Source organism: Melospiza georgiana, chromosome 2, assembly GCF_028018845.1.
Source record: "Melospiza georgiana isolate bMelGeo1 chromosome 2, bMelGeo1.pri, whole genome shotgun sequence".
Lineage (NCBI taxonomy): Eukaryota > Metazoa > Chordata > Aves > Passeriformes > Passerellidae > Melospiza > Melospiza georgiana.
In genome coordinates, this window is record NC_080431.1 from 96985338 (window position 1) to 97004806 (window position 19469).

At 58.2% G+C, this 19469-nt stretch overlaps 1 protein-coding gene across 1 annotated transcript in view; it reads left to right on the forward strand.

Moving 5' to 3' along the window:
• The window catches only part of PDE2A (phosphodiesterase 2A), a 41660-nt gene that overhangs the window by 1922 nt on the left and 20269 nt on the right, over nucleotides 1-19469 (forward strand). The window contains exon 2 of the mRNA XM_058045773.1: nucleotides 16813-16864. Within this exon, the coding sequence (XP_057901756.1) occupies nucleotides 16813-16864 (52 nt within the window). The remainder of the gene's footprint in view (nucleotides 1-16812; nucleotides 16865-19469) is intronic.

A 19469-nucleotide genomic window follows, 5' to 3' on the forward strand; every position in this document is an offset into this window, starting at 1 on the left:
GTTGCCAGAGGATGATGCCCTCGGCCCTGCAGTGCTCCCTGGAGGGGCTGCAGTGTGAGGCTGGCGCTGTGGGGAAGGTGCTGCTGCTCCCAGCCTCCCCTCCAGCCCTGCCCTGTTCCATGGGCTACCAGTGACGCTGGGGCTGGCATCCAGAGGTGGCCCAGCTCTCCCATGTGCATGGTGCATTTTTTTTGCAAGGGGATGCAGGTGCAGCATTATCCAGGTCACGTTTTAACCCATTTCGTCCCTTTCTCCTGCCGGGATGTGTGCTCCCGGGTGGGTGGACGCTGACCTGGTTAGAGGTGGGTGGGGTGCCAGGGTGCCTGGAGCTGCTGCTTTCACAGCATCTGACAGCAGCTGGGGCTGGGGAAGCAGCTACTGAGCTCTGCAGATGGAAAACACAGAGGAGGAGATGCAGCTCTGAGCATCCCTGCGGGAAGGATCCAGCTCAGAGGAGGCTGGGAGGGGTCAGGGCTTCCTTCAGGGCACAACACTGTCTGGGACACAGGGAGCATGGCCTCAGCCACCCTTTGGAAGCCTTGGAGCACCTGCAAACCTCTTGGAGAACCCCCCCAGACCCTTCATGGTTATTGCTGGTCCCTGGGCTGCATGTGTAAAATGCCATGGAAAATGCCCACCCCATCACTCCATTGTCCTGGCAGTCTGGCTGGATGGCTCGGCTCCCCCTCCAGCAGGAAAAGGGGTTCAGTGGTAGGAGGTTAACCTGGTCCCCCATTGTTGAGGTTCTTAGGTGAGGTTCTCCAGGTTTTTCAAAGCCTCAGGCTCTTCCTGCACTTGTAACTGGGGCTCTTCAGGATCACCCACCTGCCTGTGCACCCAGCCCCAGAGCCTGGAGGTGCCTGGCAGGGAAAATAGAGGGAAAACTCCTGGCTGCAAGCTTCCTGCATTCTGCATATGCCAGGAGCTTCCCAGCACCCTGCTCCTGTCCATGGAAGGTCTCCAGGGTGAGTGAGGAATTTCCCCTCCATCACCCCAGGGCATCTCCCTGAGCATCTCCAGCTTCAGAAGAGCCAGTTGTTTGGAGGTGTTGGGATCTGGGCCAGATTCTGGCTCTGTTAGTGAGGATCCTCACCAGGTGTGCCCTGGCCATCATCTGCAGCAGAGCCCAGCTCATCCCCTGTGAGCTGTGCTGCTTTGGGGGCTCTGGGAGCCTGAGCATCCATCTAGGGCTGAATACAGCATTCCCTGGGGGCAATGGTGGATGCAGCAGCAATTTCTGGGAATCCCTCTTTCCTCCTGCTGCCCTCTGACCCTGGTCATTGCTTTTGTCTCATTGCCAGCTCCCACGTGGCTCAGTGGGAGCTGTGCTGGGCTCAGAAATGCCGGCAGGGCCCGGAGCTGCCTGGGACTCTCTGCCTGTCCAGCTTTCTCCTGAATGGATGGGCCTGTCTGGAGGGGGGAGTGAGCTGGATAGGGACTGTTGGGAGAGGCTTTGTTTGCTGCCATGGCTCCATCTGCACAGCAGCAGCAGGGTCAGGCAGTGCAGAGGCTGCTGAGTGGGCAGCAGGCAGCCTGAGCTTGGCTTCTCCCAGCCCAGGTGTCAGGGGTGGGTGGAAGGGTCTCACCTGCCTTAGCAATGGGAGATGACAGCAAGATTTGATGTTTCAGGGGTTGGAGCCTGAATTGTGGGATGAGTGGTTTGGGTTGGAAAGAACCTTAAAGCTCATCCAGTTCCTATGTCCCTGCCGTGGGTAGGGACACCTTTCAGTACACCAGGTCCCTCCTCATCCAATCTGGCCGTGTAGAAATGTGTAGGAAGGTGTTTGGAAACACCTTAGAGGAAGCTGTCCCCAAACCTTGTCATCCACACAGGATCCCCTGTGGGGAATGGACCAGTATGGCAGCCTCAGGGACTTGCTGAGTGCCAAATGTCCCTGAAGCTGGTTATTTGGCAGCAGCAGCCCTTGGTCCTCTCCTGTCCCCAAATGCTGCTCCCAGCAGCAAATCCTGCTCCTGGACCCATGTTCTGAGCCCTGCCTGCATCCCTGGTGTGTGGAGTTAGAGGGAAGGAAGGACATGGGAGAATCTTGGGTGGGTTCAAACCTTTTGGGCCTTTTGTATATTCTATGATAAATCAAATAGAACAAAGAGAGGGATTTGGAAGTGGGATGGGGTGCATTTCCCACTGAAAATGTGAAACCCAGACTTTTTTTGGCTGGGGCTGGGTTGGGGCTTAGCCTGAGCATTGCATCCATCCAGGACAGCCTCACTGTGTGTTTCAGCATCCCCAGAGCCCTCTGCTCTCCACCCAAAGAGGGAAAAGCAGACAGCAGCGCTGCCAGTGCAGCTCTGGGACAAAGTGCTGACTTAGCCAGAAGCCTCCTCTGCCTTCCAGTTGCTTCCCAGCCCCTTCCCAGGCTGTTAATAACTTGCACGTTTCAGCTGGGTGACTCAGAAGACGGTGAGCAGATATTTATAAGGCGCATTTGAAAGGCAGAGACTGGTGGAGGGTTTTTCTTCACCCTTTTCTTCTCTGGAGCTGGTGCCAGCTGAACGTGCCTGTGCTTTGCTTGGCTGTGGGGTGAGGTCTGCAGGGTGACCTGTCCATGTCCCCTGAAGTTCAGGGTCTGTTTCAAACGGCATGAGGATGCTGATGCTCCGATGAAAACCTCCCTGCACATTTAATCTCACCCCATGGCACCAGAGCCCTAATGCCAGTGCCCGTGAGGGCAAAAGCTGGCAGGGCAGCCAGAATTTGAGAATGCAGGGATTTGTAGCCCCTGCTTGTTCTGATGGTCCCCAGCCTGGCTCTGAGGCATGGAGCCCTGCCAAGCAGTGGCATGATCAGCCTCAGGAGGATGTTGCTGCTCGGTGGTGATGCTGTGGTGATGCTTGGTGCTGCTGTGGGATGTCTGTGCAGCTTCTTGGTGGTTTGGGGTTTATCCTCACACCAGAGCTGCCCTGTGTCTCCACAACCCTGTCCTTGACCAACACTTGGCTTGAGCCTGGCTGAAAAGACACAAGCTGTGGGTTCGCTGTGTTTTCCCTTGCTCTCCCCAAAATGAGGGCTTTCCTCATGTTTTTTACTGGTGGGATCACAGACAGGGGGATGGCAGCATCCTTCCTCCATGGAAAAAGCAGGTGGAAGCCATGAAGGCTTTAAGTAAGAAATTGGGGTCAAGAAAGGTGGTGCTAGTGATGGGGAACAGTGCCAGAGTCCTCAACCTCCTGACTCAAGCAGGGTGGTGGAAATTTTCAAGAATTTGATTGTCAGCTGCTCAAGCCAGGAACTCCTGCAGTGGGATGGAACCCCTGGAATGGGATGGAACTCTTGCAGTGGGATGGAAGTCCTGCAATGGGCTGGAACTCCTGCTCCTCTCCTGAGAGGAGAGTGTTGGATCCTGAGCACGGACATCCTTGGGAGCTGCAGGATATGGGGACCCCCTCGGTCCTTCTGCAGCACCTCAGGGGTAGAGCTTGGCCTCCCTTTGGCTGCTGAGGGGCTGAAGCTGGGCCTGAGGTTAGGATTAGGGTCAGGGTCAGAGCTACTGCTAAAGTTGGACTAAATTTAGGTCTGGGTTTAGGGCTATGATCAAGTTCAGGGCTAGTGTTTGGATTAGGTATAGGTTTAAGGTTAAGGCTAAAGCTAAGTTTAGCTTTAAGGTTAGGTCTAGAGCTAAGATAAAAGATTTAGGGTCTGGTTAGATCTAAGAGTAGTGTTAAAACTTAGGTTAAGTCTAGGGCTGGTGTTTGGTCTATGGCTAAGTTTAAGGTTCAGATTAGTATTAGGAGTAGTACTAATTTTAGGCTTATGCTTAGGTTTAGATTTAAGCTTAGGTTTAGGGTTATTGTTAGCCTCGGATTAGATTTAGGGCTCAGGTTAGAATTATGTTTCAGGTTAGTTTAGTGTCTGTGTTAGAGCTAGATTTAAGGCTTAGTTTATTGTTAGGGTTATAGTTAGGTTTAGATTTAGGGCTCGGCTGAGTGTAAGTTTAGAGTTACAGCTATGCCAAGGTGTAGGTTTATGGTTAGGTCTATGATCAGTATTACAGTTAGTGCTTGACTAGGGTTAGTGTAGGTCTGCCAGGACAAAGGCTGCAGTGCTTCATTCTCCCTCAGCAGAATATGCTCCACTTTCCCCACCAGCACAGCCTTGGGGCCCTCCCATCCCTGTTTTTCCCCCTTTGGTTGAGCCAAAGGCTCTCTGGGACCCATCATGGGCTTTGGTTTGGTCTTGCACCTGTCCTGGCTTCAGTGGGAAGGGGCACAGATCTGAGTCAGCAACACTGCTGGATGAAACCCCCAAAACTGGGGAGTTTTGCTAAAGCTCAGGTGAAGAAAAACAGTACTGGCTGTGGACAATGCAGGTCTTGAGGCATGAGGAGTGTCCCTGTGGAAATGCCAGCCAAACTTCAGAGGCATTCCCCAGAATGAGCCCAAGGGCACTAAGGTGCCCTTTGGGTGCTGTTTTCCTTTGGTCAGACCCAGGTGCAGGTGGATGCAGCAGAAGAGCCAGGTGAGCTCTTGCTCCAAAGGATGCCACAGGAAACAAGCTGCTCATGGTGGGAGCTGGGTATGATGAACCCTGGGAGGCTCAGGAAGAGGCTGAGGGGACTGCTGTTGGATCTGACTGTCTCCAGAGAAATGATGCTCCTGGGAATGGCTGTGGGTCCCAGTCAGGCATCTGTGGCTAGTCCTGCACCTACCAGATCAACAGGACACAGCTGGAGCTGCCTGGGGCAGGGTTTGTGCTGTGTGCACCATGCTCGGGCTGTGCAGAGGGGCCACCAGTGCCACCTCCAGCTCCATGTGGTTTGGGAACCCCGAGGTCAGGGTAATGTCCTTGGGGCCCCCCATGTCCCGTTGTGACCATCTCCCTTACCTCAAGGAGATGAAGCAACTGTGCCACTGTGCAGGGATGGGAAAAAGGGATGGAAAGAAGGTCTCCTTCCCCCAGGAGCAGCGCGGGAGCTGGCTCCTGGCTGTGTGGGTGTGCTGTGCTGGTGGAGATGGAGGGCTCTGCGAAGGTGGGATGCTGCTGGAGAAGCCCCTCTCCCCCGCGGCGCAGGCAGGGACAGGGACAGCAGGGACAGGGACAGCAGGTCCGTGGGCTGCCGAGAATGCAGAGTCAGGCACGGGGTGTGTTGCTGTGCACAGAGCCTGCAGCGAGCTCCACGTGCCAGCTGACAGTGCAGGGAGCTGCAGCACGGCCAGGGGGACCCCAGCTATGTCCCCTCCCTCCTGCAGCCCCCGATCTGCAGGCACAGCAGAGAACTGCTGTGCTCCCAGGGGATACTCTGGGAACCCTGTTCCATCCTGACCTGTGCAGCTCAGTTGGATCCCAGCTCCTGAACCTGCAGGCACATCAGAGAACCACTGTGCTCCCAGGAGGGTCCATGGGGATAATCTGGGACCCCTGTTTCCATCCTTTCCTGTGCAGCTCACTTGGATCCCTGAACCAGCCCTGTCATGGGCACTGTGGCACAGGGAAGAGGATGAGGCTGGGGACACTTTTCAGGTGGCACCTGGCTGCCAGTCATCCTGGCAGGGCTCTGTCCAGGCACAGGATGGCAGGGGAGCTGGAGCCAGCAGTTCAACCACAGAAAAGCCATTAATTAATGGAAAGCATGGTCGAGGAATAAAAGCCTGGCTGCTCCGGCACTGGTCCCAGTACCAGCGGGATGTTGGCTGTGCCAGAGAGCAGCCCAGAAGGGTGCACCAGGGGAGATTTAATTTGGATATTAGGGAAAATTCCTTCCCTGAAGGGGTGCAGAACAGGCTGCCCAGAACAGGGTGGAGTCCCCATCCCTGGAGGGATGTAAAAGTTTTGTGGATGTGGCATTTGGGGACATGGGTTAGTGGCAGGCTTGGCACTGCTGGGGGAATGGTTGCACTTGATGGTCTCAGAGGGCTTTTACAACTTCAATAATTCTGTTTCCATATTCCATATGGCATCTCCATGCCAGTCCCAGGGCTGAGCTGCATTTCTCTGCCAGTTCCATCTCTCCCCCAGTACCCACACCAGCCCCACCACTGGTACTCCATACAGCCCATCGCCAGTTTCCCCCTCCTCTCAGGGAAAGCTGAGGTTTTGGAAGGTAAAAGCTCAACTCAGCTCTGGGAAATGGGTTGAAAGTGTCAGACAGAGCCACTCCTGCTCTGATGAGCCTCCAAGGCATGAGTGGCTTTGTCATCTCTTGTCCCTCCACAGATGGTCCCCACTCCCTAACTCTGCACTAACTCTGGCTCATGGGAATATTTGGATCATTTGAGAAGAAGTCCTGGCCCAGTGAGTGGCTCCCACTTGTGCCATGTTCACAGATGGATGATCCAGTTAGAAATCTGTGGTGTTGCTTGGGAGACGATCCCTGCTCCTAGGGCACTGTTGTTCATGGAAAGCATGGGGCGTGGAAAGCACAGGCAAGATCCTGGCTCCTGCTCTATTCCCACTATTTTTAAGGGAAAACAATGCTGGAAAGGAAAAAAAAAAAGCAAAGTGAAAAAAACATGCTGAACCACGATCAACTGCAGCTTGCTTCCCTCCTCTAGTTATCAAATAAATGGACTAATTGAAAGATGAGTTGGCAGCATCTGTAGGGTTGCATTTATCGAAGGATAATTCCCCAGGGATTCAGGGTAACTGTGTGTTTTCCCTCTCACCTGGCTATGCTCCTGCCTGGTTTGGCTCCCTTGAGGTGCCGGTGGCTTTGCTTGGAGGTCCCCACGGTGGTGGGATTTGCAAGGATGCCATGCAGCAGGGATGGAGATTTGCAGGGCTGCCACGCAGTGTGGACAGGGATTTGCAGCCTTGCAGGGCTGCCATCACTGAGACCAGCTGCATTCCTGTGGCTCCTGGCACCCCTGGGGGTTTGCAGGGATGCCGTGGAGTGGGGACAGGGATTTGCAGGGATGCTGTACAACAATAACGGATTTACAGGAACGCCATACAACGGGGATTTGCAGGGTTGCCGTGCAGTGTGGACAGGGATTTGCAGCCTTGCAGGGCTGCCAGGCTTTCTAGCCCCACCACCAGGGCCAGCTGCATTCCTGCGGCTCCAGGCAGCCCCGGGAGCTGCTCTCCAGCCCGGCAGTGGGGGCAGCTGCTTGCACAGGACCTGATGCTCCAGGGCGGAGCACCGGAGCAGCGTGTTTGCCGAGCAAACAGGGCTCAGCCTCCGCAGCCGGATCAGCGGCCTCCCCTCGTTTGCTCAGCAAACAAATCCCACCCGGCAAAGCTTTGGTGCCACCGCTGCCCTTCCCGCAGCTCCTGCCAGCTGCCCTGGCACTGCCATGCAGCACCTGGCCATTATTGTGCAGGTCTGGAGTTGTGCAGGGTTCCTGATGGCTTCAAATGGAACACGGCAGCTCAGCAGCCCTACCTGCCTTTCCTGCCTGCAGATGCCAGGGTGCTGCTGAACCGTGTGTGGGATCTGCTCTGGGGATGTGCAGGGTGAGATCCTTCGGCTCCAGAGAAATGGTTTTGCTCTGGGCTGAGCAATTGCAGGATTTTCTGTCACTGCTGGAGGCTGGGGGAGATGGAAACTGCATTGGCAGGTGTTGGCCTGGGAGGCTGGCTGCCCTGGTGGTGGAGGAAAGGTGTCTGGGTGTGTGGGGATCCTGGAGCACCACGCCATGCCATTGCTGCTTCCCTTGCTCCAGGCTCTCCATGGCCCCAGACCAGGTTCCCTCTGGGGTCCTGATCCCCCCATAACACACTGCCCACAACCAGGGTTCTGCTGAGGTGGGGACAGATGCCACCTCCCTCCCTCCCTTTGCCTGGAGACTGTGGGATGTATCCCAGCCATTTCATGGGCTGGTTGCCTGCTGCTCCAGCTGTCATCTTTCTCTGCTTCCCCTTTATTTCCCCCTCACAGATACACTCTTTAGCCCCTGCTGCCTGCAAAAACAGAAAAACTCCCTTTGCCCAGCACTGTTGGCTACCTCAGGGACCCATTTTCTTCCCTGAGGTGCTGGAGGCATATTCTTTTTTTTATCTTCACTCCCAGAGCAGCAGTACCGTGGCTTGGTCAGGGTGTGACTGTGGGTACTGAGCTGCCCATCTCACTGCACTGTCCCTGGCAGAGTGGCCAGGCACTGGGGTCACCACTGTCACCCCATGGGGACACTGCTGCTTTCCCCCCCACAGAGCTCTCTGGAGCTGGGGCCAAGCCACCCTCCAGCCTTCCAGCTTCTCTAAAGTCACCAGAGTCACTTGTGCACTTATAGGCCACTAAGTGCTGTAATTACAGATATGCTTTAATTAACATAATTGTGTTTCTACGCAAATAAAACATTTGGCACAGTTAATTCCAAGGCTGCAGCTCCAAACACAAGGCTTGCTGGCCCCCCTGTGGAGGTGGCAGGGGGGCTGGCAGAGAGTGGGGCTCTCACCTCCCTGCCAGAAAATCATCCCAGTCCCAGCCAGGGCCTGAGCCAGAGCCCCCCTTCCCCTCTGGAGTGTCCTGCCCTGCTTTGGTGCAGACAGCTGTGCTGGCAGACACTTGATCGCTGGGAGATGGCTCTGGGCTTGCTGGAACGCTCTCTTGGGCTCAGTGGAACAGAGCACTGGGATTTCTGGGATGCAGCAAACCCAGTGGTTTGCTGGGACACAGAGCTGGATTTGCTGGGATGCAGCCCCAGGATTGCTCAGACACGGCACTGGGTTTGCGGGGCCATGGTGCCCAGATTGCTGGAGTACCACGTTGGGCTTGCTGGGATGCAGCCCTGGGTTTGCTGGGACACAGCAGTGCCCTTGCAGCAGTGCCAGGTGTGCTCACCCTGGCTGGGCAGTGGGCACAAAGGGTGGGTCCAGCCCCTCCATCCATCCCAGAGCTGCCCCAGGGTGTTTTGCCCTCCCAGCACCCAGAGAGCTCTCACTCCCCTTTCCCTCTTTAGCAGACCCCAGAGCTCCCCACGCTCTTGGGAGCCTTTGGATGAAGGCTGGAGCTGGCGGCAGCATGCCAGCCCTTTGCCAGGAAGATGCCAGGAAGAGCTGGGAAAATGGCTGGTGCTTATGTGCTAAAATGCCCTTTTCATTTGAAAAAACAGAAGAAAAGGGGAAAAAAACATATTCCATTTTTCTCCAGCTGAAAATGAAAGTGATTATGTAACGAGCAATAAATTACAGAAAGGAATGAGTCATTGGAGCAAATCCCAAGAAAGGCACAGTATTTTTAGCTCCAACACCCTGTGCTGTACTGTGCATTAACCCTTGCAGGACTTGGGCCCCCACTGCAACCTGCCCCTAGGGTGCCCCCCCCAGAGGCATCATAGTGGTTTCTGTGAGGATTTTGTCCCTGTGACATTCCCAAGGGAAGATGGAAATGATGTAAGCTGTGAGCCCCTCATCCCATGGTTCTCCTTTGTATGGGATGCTTATGGGTGGTCCAGGGAACACTGCTCACCCCAAATCCATGTCCCCATCCTGGGCTAAGCCCCTGCTTCTCTTCCCCTCTGCTCATTCCCACTGGGATAATTATTCCTGATCCCTTCCTGAGACCCTGGGCACCACTGCTGTTTCCTTGCCAAAGAGCCTGAAGAATTAATTAGGAAATAAAAGCGAGGAACAAATTAATTGGAAAAGAACTAGCGAGGGAGCAAGTGAGCAATGCTGCTTTAATCCAGGTTAAATTGGGGAGTGATTGCCTTGCTAGCAGAAGAGATGATGAGGGAGCATTGGAGCAGGCAGGTGCCAGGTGAGACAATGCCAGCAAGCATCCAGGTGCCAAGGGCTGTCCATGGAGAGCTGTGCTGAGTGGTGCCAGTAGGAAGCTGGAAGAGGAATCTGGAAAAGGGGCTCAGGGCTCAGAGTGTCCCAGGATCACCCACCACTCAGACCATCCTGGGGAGCCCAGAGCTTGGAGCACCCCTAGGAAGAGGGTCAGAACATTCTTAGGATGGAGGCATGGAGTACACCTGGGATCAGGGCTCGGAGCACACCTGGGATTTGGGCTTGGAGCATCCATTGGAACAGGGCTTAGAGCATCCCTGGAGTCAGGGCTTGGAACGTCCCTTTCTGAAGTGACACTGTCACCCTGTGGGATCAGGTACCAGCACAGGGACAGGGACCCTATTCCCTGTGTGCCACATTTCTTTGGGGTCTCCAGGCTGGTGGGAACCAGGCCTTCTTCTCTGTCTCTGAACACATCCCTGGATGCTCATGGTAGCACCACCACACTCCACTGTCACCGGGCATCAACCCCACCCCTAAATAAGGGGCCAAGGAGAGTGGCAGGGACCAGTGAGAGCAGGTGGCCAAATCCTTGTGTCCTGCAGCTAGAGTGGGGTCGGCTCAGAGTGACACAGCCAGTGCCAGTGGATGTCATCTCCTCATCTTTTATTTAACCTGGCAGTAAATTCCTGTCCCCCATATGCTTGGGCTGGGCTGGGACCTTCCTTATTGCTGCTGGGCCACCTGGAATAGTGGCATGGCACTGCATGTCCTGGGGCTGCTGTGCCCCCAGTACACACTGTCCCTTCTCCTGCTGTCCCTTCTCCTGCTGCACACTCTCATTCTGGCACATAATTTCCCCAAAATCCATGTGACCCTCCAGTGACATCCTGTTCCTCCAGGCAAGCCCTGTCCTTATGGACATGTGCTGTCCCTTGTCAAACATGCTGTCCCTTTGCAAACGTGCTGTCCTCTCAGGCACCTGCTCTCCCTCATACACGTGCCGTCCCCAGGTGTGCCGTGTCCTTCCACACACAGGGTGTCCCCCAGGATGTCACCCGTGCCCCTGGACATGTGCTGGTCCCATGAGTGCATGCTGTCACCCTGGAAGCAGGTTGTCCCTCTGGACACACGCTGTGCTGCTGGGTCCAGGCTGTCACCCACGGACACGTGCTGTCCTCCGGGATTCAGGCTGTTTCCATGGACACACTTGTCCCTGTGGATGCATGCTGTCCCCATGGATACACAGTGTCCTGATGGATACATGCTGTCCCTTTGGATACACGCTGTCCCCTTGGACACATGCTGTCCCTCTGGGTGCCTGCTTTCACCATGGCACATGCCAGTCCCTATCCATAGGCTGTCCCTATGGATACTCCCTCTCCCTCACCCCTCTGAGGGCACAGTGGGGGTGTGCTCTGTCCCTGCCCACACAGGACAATCTCATGGGACAGGTGTGTGAAGCTCAGGAGAGGAAATCCCACCAGCCAGGCTGAAGATGCTGGTGGCCACCATGCCCAGAGCTTGTCCATGAGGACTGTGTGAGCTGGCTGGGAAAGCAGCCAAAGAATGGGGACAGAGGCGTGGAAGCAGAGCCAAGAGCTGTCTCAGCCCCACAGGGACCTGACCAGCACAGTGGGGCCAGCAGGGCTCTGCCATCCCATCTGTCCCCCTCCTTAGCCCTGTCATGTCTGTGGGCTGCTGGTGGCCCCCCGGCCCCGCTCTGAAATGTCTCCACAGAGACCCTCCAAGGACTCCATCACTCACTCATCAGTGGTATCACTTATCAGCCTGGCCCTTCCTTATCCCTTTGTCACCCCTCCACAGAATCTGCTCAGTTGGAAGGAGCCCACAAGGAGCATCCAGTCCAGCTCCTGGTCCTCCCGAAGAGTCACATCACATGCCCAAAATGCTGTCCAGATCCTGTCAGGCTTGATCCTGCTCTGGGTAGCCTGTTCCAGTGTCCAGTCACCCTCTGGGTGAAGAATCTTTTCCTAATATCCAACCTATCCCTCCCATGACACAACTTCAGACCATTCCCTCAGGATTGTCACTGGTCACCAGGCAGCAGAGGTCAGTGCCTGCCCCTCCTGTTCCCCTCACAAGGAATTTGTACCTGCAGTGAGGTGTCCTCTCAGTCTCCTCCTGTCCAGGCTGAACAGCCCAAGTAACCTCAGCTGTTCCTCATACAGCTTCACCTCAAGGCCCTTCACCACCCTCACGGTGTTTCTTTAGACTCTCTCTAGTAGATTTAATGTCTTTCTTATTTTGTGATGCCCAAAACTGCCCTTAGCACTCGAGGTGAGGCTGCCCCAGTGCAGAGCAGAGCAGAGCAGAGCAGGACAATTCCCTCCCTTGCTCAGCTGGTGATGCTGTACCTGGTGCCCCCAGGACATGGGTGTGACTCATGTGACTCCTGTTCAACTGTTGTCATGGAAAGGTCCCTTTCCGCGACACTGCTTTCCAGCAAATCATTTCCCAGTCTGTGTGTACACCGGGGTTGCCCCATCCCAGATGCAGAATCCTTATTGAACTTCACACACACGGCAATTGTCCAACTCTCCAATTTGCCAGCAGCCCCTCCCAGTTTTTTATCGTCTGTGAACTTGCTTTGTCTGAACTTCCAGTCCTGTGTCCAGTTCATTTATAAAGATGTTGAAGGGTGCAGGGCTTCCTCATCCCTTTGTTATCCCGCTTTGAATCCAAGGACAGCCCAAGCCCCAGAGCTGATGCAGCCAGGTCTCTGCAGCTGGCACTTCTGGGGGCCATCCCTGCTGGGGGGCTGCTGCCAGGACACCCCATCCCTGCCCAGCCTGAGATCATTCAGCTCTTCCTTGTGTCCACACATTCCCAACTCTCCTGCTGCTCCCAGCAGCTCCATGCAGTGAACCCACCCGATGCCATGGAACCTTCTAGCACCCCCAGCCTGTGCCTGGCATTGCTTGGGTGAGGGATGCCACAGCATTCCCTGTCCCACAGCATTCCCTGTCCCACAGCATTCAACATTCCCTGTCCCACAGCATTCCCTGCCCTGCCATATTCCCTGTCCTACAGCATCCCCTGTCCCTCAGCATCCCCTGTCCTGCAGCATTCCCTGCCCTGCCATATTCCCTGTCCCACAGCATTCCCTGTCCCATAGCATTCCCCGTCCCTCAACATTCCCTGTCCCACAGCATTCCCTGCCCTGCCATATTCCCTGTCCCTCAGCATCTCCTGTCCCACAGCATTCCCTGTCCCACAGCATTCCCTGCCCTGCCATATTCCCTGTCCCTCAGCATCTCCTGTCCCACAGCATTCCCTGTCCCACAGCATTCCCTGCCCTGCCATATTCTCTGCCCCACTCGGGCACTGCAGCTGCATCCTGGGCACTGAGTGGGATTTATCCATGGGGAAACCACAGAGCAGTAAATGGGATATCGATTGGGTGCCATTGTGGGGATTAGTGCAGAGAGGAAGAGCAGATGGATTGATTTCTGGTGGGGTTTAGAGCTGCCAGTGTACCTTGTGCCAGCAGCTCCAGACAATAACACCCCAATTCATTCACGGATCCAGCAGCTCTGTTCATGGCCATGTCCCCAGGCTCAGCTCAGTCTCTGTCATCTCTGTTCTTGGGCAGGACCCCAGCCCCATGTGCCACCTGCACTGGCCACTACGTCCCCTCTTTCCCAGAGGACAGGGATGCTCCAGAAGGCAGCACAGTGCTGTGCCTCCCCAGATCCAGCATCCAGCCCTGGGTCTGCACTGGTGCCACAGTTTAATGGAGCACTGCTGATCCCACAGGGCTCACAGCACTCCTGGCCCAGCTGGGAACAGCCATGCTCCTCCTGCCCTGCTCTCCCATCCCAGTGCTCATAGGATATCCAGTGTGCCCACAGGTGCTGCACAGATGGGGAGAAATGGGATTTCAGGGTTACACAGGGTGTGAAGGCTCATCTTGGTGCCTTAACCCTCCAAAATCTTCAAGTTTCGGAGTTTGGTACCATTTGCTGCTAGCACCTCCCAGGAAAAGCTGGAGTGGGGTTTATGTGAGTGTCTTTGGTGTGGAATATTCCATTAGCATGGAATAAAGGTCAATATTTACTTGCCTGCATGAACTTTATTCCCACTGATGCCATCAGACACCCTCCAGATGGGATGCGGCGTGGCTGCTCCCCAGTTCCCAGGAAGAGACAGGAGGCACAGCACTTTATTGATCCACTTCAGGCCAGGAACAAAAGAAAACTACAGGATGGTTGGAAATGTGGGAAGCCCACCCTGCTGCCTCCCCTGAGCACCTACAGTTACTCCCCAGCAGCTCCAGGGCTGGGTTCTGAGGCTGTGTGTTTCTCCATCTGACCGCTGTGATGTTCCCATCCAAGAACGCCATTCCTGGGGCACACAGAAAAGCCAGGGATCAGCTCATAATTACCCCAGGACTGACTGGGAGATGAGCAGTGATGTATGAATGCAACAGTGGTGCTGCAGCACAAGTCCCTGCACCCTTGCATCCCTGCACGCGTGTCCCATTCCCCTGTTCCCAGGTGCCCCTGTGTCCCTACACTGTCATGTCCCTGTGTCCCATTTCCCTGTGTCCCTGTACCTGTGTCTCCCTCTCTGTCCCCAGGCCTTTGTGCTGTGTCCTAACACTTGTCCCCCAGCCCCTCCCCACTATGTCCCTGCAGCTCCTGTGTCCCTGCACCCCTGTGTCCCACCCCCTGTGTCCTTGCAGCTCCTCTGTCCCATCCCCTGTCCCCAGGCACCTCTGGGCAAGCCCAAGGGACAGCTCCATTCTGTGTCCTTGTACCCAGCGATGCCTCTGTGTTCCCTGGGCAGCTGTGCTGGCTGTGAGCTGCTGTGGGTGTCTCTAGTGACAGGATTGTGCCAGGTGGCAGGACATGGATCTTGCCAGCACCCAGCTCCTTGGGTGTTCCCACTGCTGGCCCCACAGGGAACCTGCTATATTCATGGATCTATATTCAGATCTATATTCATCTGCTTTATTCATGGATCCCCGGACCCACATCCGTGCCAGCAGGACCTGTCCGGCTGGGGTGACACTCGGTCACACCTGTAGTAGGGTGACCCCAGAGCGGGGGATTCCACAGCCTGATCTCGGGGATCTGGCGGCTCTGGTGGTGTCCTAATCAGAAAGATGGGCGCTGTGAGACGCTGCCCTGAGGGGTGTCCATGATCCTGTGCCACCCCCGGCGAGAGACGCCCATGGCCCTGTGTCACCCGCAGGGCAGGACCGGCCGGCGGCCGGGGCTCCTGCGGCAGTGTCCGGGATGGGCCGGGAGCTCCTGGTGGCTCTGGCCGCTAGATGGCCCCGCGGCTCCACGGCCCGCCCTGAGTCTCCCCCGGGCTCCCCGGGCCCTCCTGAGCTTCCCCTGGGCTCCCCGGCCCACCTCGAGCGTCCCCCGGGCTCCACGGCGCACCCTGAGCCTCCCCCGGACCACCCTGAGCCTCCCCCGGGCTCCCCGGCCCACCCTGAGCCTCCCCCGGGCTACCCTGAGCCTCCCCCGGGCTCCCCGGCCCACCCTGAGCCTCCCCCGGGCTCCCCGGCCCACCCTGAGCCTCCCCCGGGCTCCCCGGCCCACCCTGAGCCTCCCTCGGGCTCCTCGGCCCACCCTGAGCCTCCCCCGGGCTCCCTGGCCCGGCAACCCGGGGCTCGGGGAGGAGGGAGCCAGATGGAGGGTGCAGCATGCAGTGTCCCTAAACTCTACCCTGCTTGGCTCCTGCCTCGGGGTGGCATTTCCTTATCACCACCTGTCCTAGTGAGGGTTCAGAGACCATGGGAGGAGTCCTTTGCAAACCCCCAGCGGAGCCTCGTAGCGTCCTGTCCCTGAAGGGCACCCTAGGCACAGCGACACAGAGGTGCAGGAACACAGGGGTGCCTGGGCAGGGAGGGGGACACGGGACTGCAGGGACACAGGAACACAGAGGGGCAAGGGTACAGGGTGCAGGGACACGGGAGTGTGGGACACAGGACTGCAGGGACACAGGAACATGGAGGGGCAAGGATACAGGGGTGCAGGGACACGGGAGTGCCTGGGGACACGGGAGTCCCGGGATCCGGAGGAAGAGCAGGCCATCCTCCCCCAGACTAGAACTTTCTCTTCTGCCCAGAGAAGGAGGAGGGGGAGGGATGGAGATTGTCACGCTGCCGATATCCCTCTCACCATGCGATATTCCTCTCACCGTGTGGCATGTGGCCATCGTGTGACACGGCTTGAGCATGTCCACCCTCCGTGCAGATTCCCTGGGGCCATTGGGGAGGGGCGGCATCCCGAAATCCTTGTAAGTGTCGGGAGGACGGGAGGAGGTGTCACTCCTCACTGAAAGCAATGGGGGGTTAATATAGGAGGGTGAGGGTGAACAGACCCTATAAGGGGTCCCCAAGATGAGGGTCCCTCCTTATCCAAGAGAGGAACACTGGGTAGGACCCCCTGCAGTATCCTATAGGATGGGGGGGCAGGGGAGGCTTTCTCTACTGAGCCCTGCATCAGGGTTACCCCAGGGTGAGGGATGGGATGAGATTCGGCCCCTCCATCAGGGAGGATGAGGGGAAGACTGCCCCAGCCCAAACGTGGGGCGCAGCCTTTAAGGTGACAGGCGTCTCTTTATTGGGAGGTGAAACATGCCCCAGAAGGGAGAAGGGGCAAGGGGAAACTCCTGGCCCGACCCCCAGGAGGGGAGGGTTTAACACGGAGGGGGGTTGTTGCCCTCCTGGATACCAGAGCCGTGACGGCACCGTCGGCACCTGCCCCGCAAGCTCCAGAGTGGGGAGCCATGCCCTGATCCTCTCCCCACATGGGCGCACCCGCCCCACTCCCGTTTCCCCCTTCACCACCCCACACCGGGACTCTCACTCCTGACCCCCTCCCAATACCGGGGAGTGACATCCCGATTCCCACATCGGGACCACCCTCTCGACCCCGGGCACCCCCACCCCCGGTTGGAGAGTGATGTCCGATCCCCCGGCCGCCCCACAGCCCCCACCCATCCTCGCTTCCCAGCGCCCCGCGGAGCCCCGCAGAGCAGGTGCGGGGCGTGTCGCGATCGGCCGTGTCGTGACGGGGCGTGTCGCGGCGGGGGCGTGCCCGCAGCCCGCGGGCGGTGCGGGGGTGCGCGGGACCGGGATGCTGCCGGGATGGTGCCGGGATGGTGCCGCGGCTCCTCATCGCGCTCCTTCGCTTTTTCAGCCGCGGGTTCCTGCGGGCGGGGGACGCCGCTCCCGGCCCCGAGGCGCTACAGGTAGGGACGTCGGGACCTGCACCCCGAGGGCTCCCCCGCACCTCCCTCCCTCTCTCTCGGGACCCTCCTCTTCTCAACCGGGATTTCCATCCCCCAGCCGCATCCCCTCCCATTCGGGACCCCAATCCCAACTATCACCCGTTCCACCTGGGACCCTCAACCCACCCCCCCATTCCCCCGCCCCATCCCACCCGGGCGCTCAGACTCCCCTCTGCTCCTACCCGGGACCCCCACCCACGTCCCCCGACACCTGGGACACCCGATTCACCTGCCCTGTTACTGGGGACCCCCACCCCAAGCACCTCTCCTCCCAGCCGGGACCCTCAGCCCTCCTCCCCTCCCAAACCACGACATACGATTCACCTCCTCTTCCACCCGGGACCCCATTCCCGCGGCCTCCCTTCCCACTGGGTCCCGGAGGTGGGGGGATCCCCCTGTTCATGCTGTGGGGCGGGGTTGGGAGTCGGGGCTCCCGATTCGCCGTGCTCGGACCCCCCATCCCTTCCCAAGGGCGGAGAGGGCTTTCTGCACCCGCTTGTCTCCCCCTTTTCGGTGGGGGGCTCTGAACCCCACGGGGAGAGCTTGACAGGGAAACTGAGGCACACATGGGGCTCCCGAGGCGGGGGTGACGGTGCCGTTTGTGCCGTCGTCCCTTCCCCCCCGCCCCGACCGCATCCGAGGTTCGAGGACACGCAGGGAGGAGGCAGCGGGCTGGGGGGTGCGGATCCCGGCGGGATCCCGGGAGGAAATGGGCTGGACTGGCAGGGAGGGGGGCGGCTCGGTCCCGGGGGGACCCTCACGCCCTCCGGCAGCCGCGCCAGGAGCCGGGCCGCGCCATGGGGACTCTCCAGGACACTGTGAGCGACCCTGGGGAAAGGGATACCCTGGGGGTCCCGGGGGAGCTGTGCCCTCGGGCTGGGGGTCCATCCTGCCCTGGGGCTTTGGGATGCGGTGAGCTTGGGAGTGCCTGGGTGTTTCGGTTTCCTGGGGGGTTGGAGTTCCCCCTTCCCTGTGTCCCCTCGCCCCTCCGGCCATGAGAGCCTCAAGAGCTCGGCTGCGAATTCCATCCTGCTGCCAGACCTCGGGGTGGGTGTGCTGGGAAGGACAGAGCCCCTTCAGCACCCCCAGCAGCACCCAGCCCTGAGCCCCCCACCCTCCTTACACCAGCTGCACATTTTGGAGAGATGGAGGCTGCATCAGTGGGAAAACACACGGTCCCTCTGCTCCTGCGCCTTCGAGCACACCCAAATTTGGGGAGGGGGTGACTTGAGGGGGTTTCTTCCTCTCTGTTCGCCTGGATGGATCCCTGCCCTGTGTGCTGATGGTTTTGGGTGTGAGAACCGTGGCCTCGGTCCCCCCGGGGGTACAGCTGCTTGGGGGGCTCCAGGGGGCTGCAGGTCCGAGACCGGAGCGAGGACCTGGAGATTGAAGCTGGGAAGCGAAGGGAAGGAAACGCTCTCTGGGAAATTACCGAAAGCTGCTGACGGAGAGAAAGAAGCTGAGCAGGGCCAGTGTGCCCCGGGCGGGGGGAAATGAGCCCCCCTCCTCCTCCGGATGGGAAGGTGGCGGTTTGGGGACATCTGAAGTGTCGCTGAGCACGGCGGTGGGGTGTGACCCTGCTCACCACCCAGCGCAGGGACACGGGGGTCCCCGTGATCCCTGTGGGTCCCAGCTCTCCAGAACCCACCCGGGCCGGACCCAGGAGGGTGCTGGCAGCTGGGCAGGCTCTGAACGCCGGGCACAGCCCCCCAAGGGGATCTGGGGATGGGGGGGTCAGGGAGCCACAACTGCCAGCCTGGGGGGGACAAAATGCACCCATATGGGGGTTGGGCAGGCTGGTTTTAACCCAGTGCTGGCGTGGCAACGAGGAGGAGGAGGAGGAGTGGGTCACACGGTGGGGCAGAGATGCAGCCCCAGCCCCAGTGTGTGAGGCCACGGTGGCAATGGGGTGTGACCCAGGGTGTATGAGGAGTGAGTGGGGATGGATCCTGCCCCTTCTCCAGCACATCCCACACAGCTCATCCCCCACAAAATACCACAGCACCCCTGTCCCCATTGGTGTCCTAGGTGCTGACTGCATCTGGAACTCCCATCCCTGAGCCTGGGGGGCATATAGGGGGTATATAGGGCTTGGGGCATTATTCCCCTCCAACACCCTGCAGTGGGGTGAGGCTGAGAATGTCTGTTCCTGCTCTCCCTCCCTGCCACGAGCTGCAATGCAATTACTGGCAGACTGGATCATGAATCAAGCGGTAATTGATACATGTTCACAGCCTGGAGAAGCAGGAGGGGCTGTGGGGGACAGTCAGGCACCTTTACTGACCTGCCAGGGACTTGGGGGGTTCAGCCAGCACATGGGGCTCCTCCTGCCTCAGTTTCCCCCCGTGTGGGGCCAGCCACGTTCAGTGGGCCCAGGGCCTGCTGAGGCCAGTGAGGGGACATGCGTACGCAGGCGTTTGTCCTTGCGTTTCCTCTGGCAGACACAAACACACCAGCAGGGCAATAAAGGGGAGGAAAGGGCCGTGGCGGCTTCTTTCCATGACATGCAGCAGGGCTGGCTTCCTCCCACGCTCAGCAAGGTCAGGGGCAGAGCTGGATCCCCAAA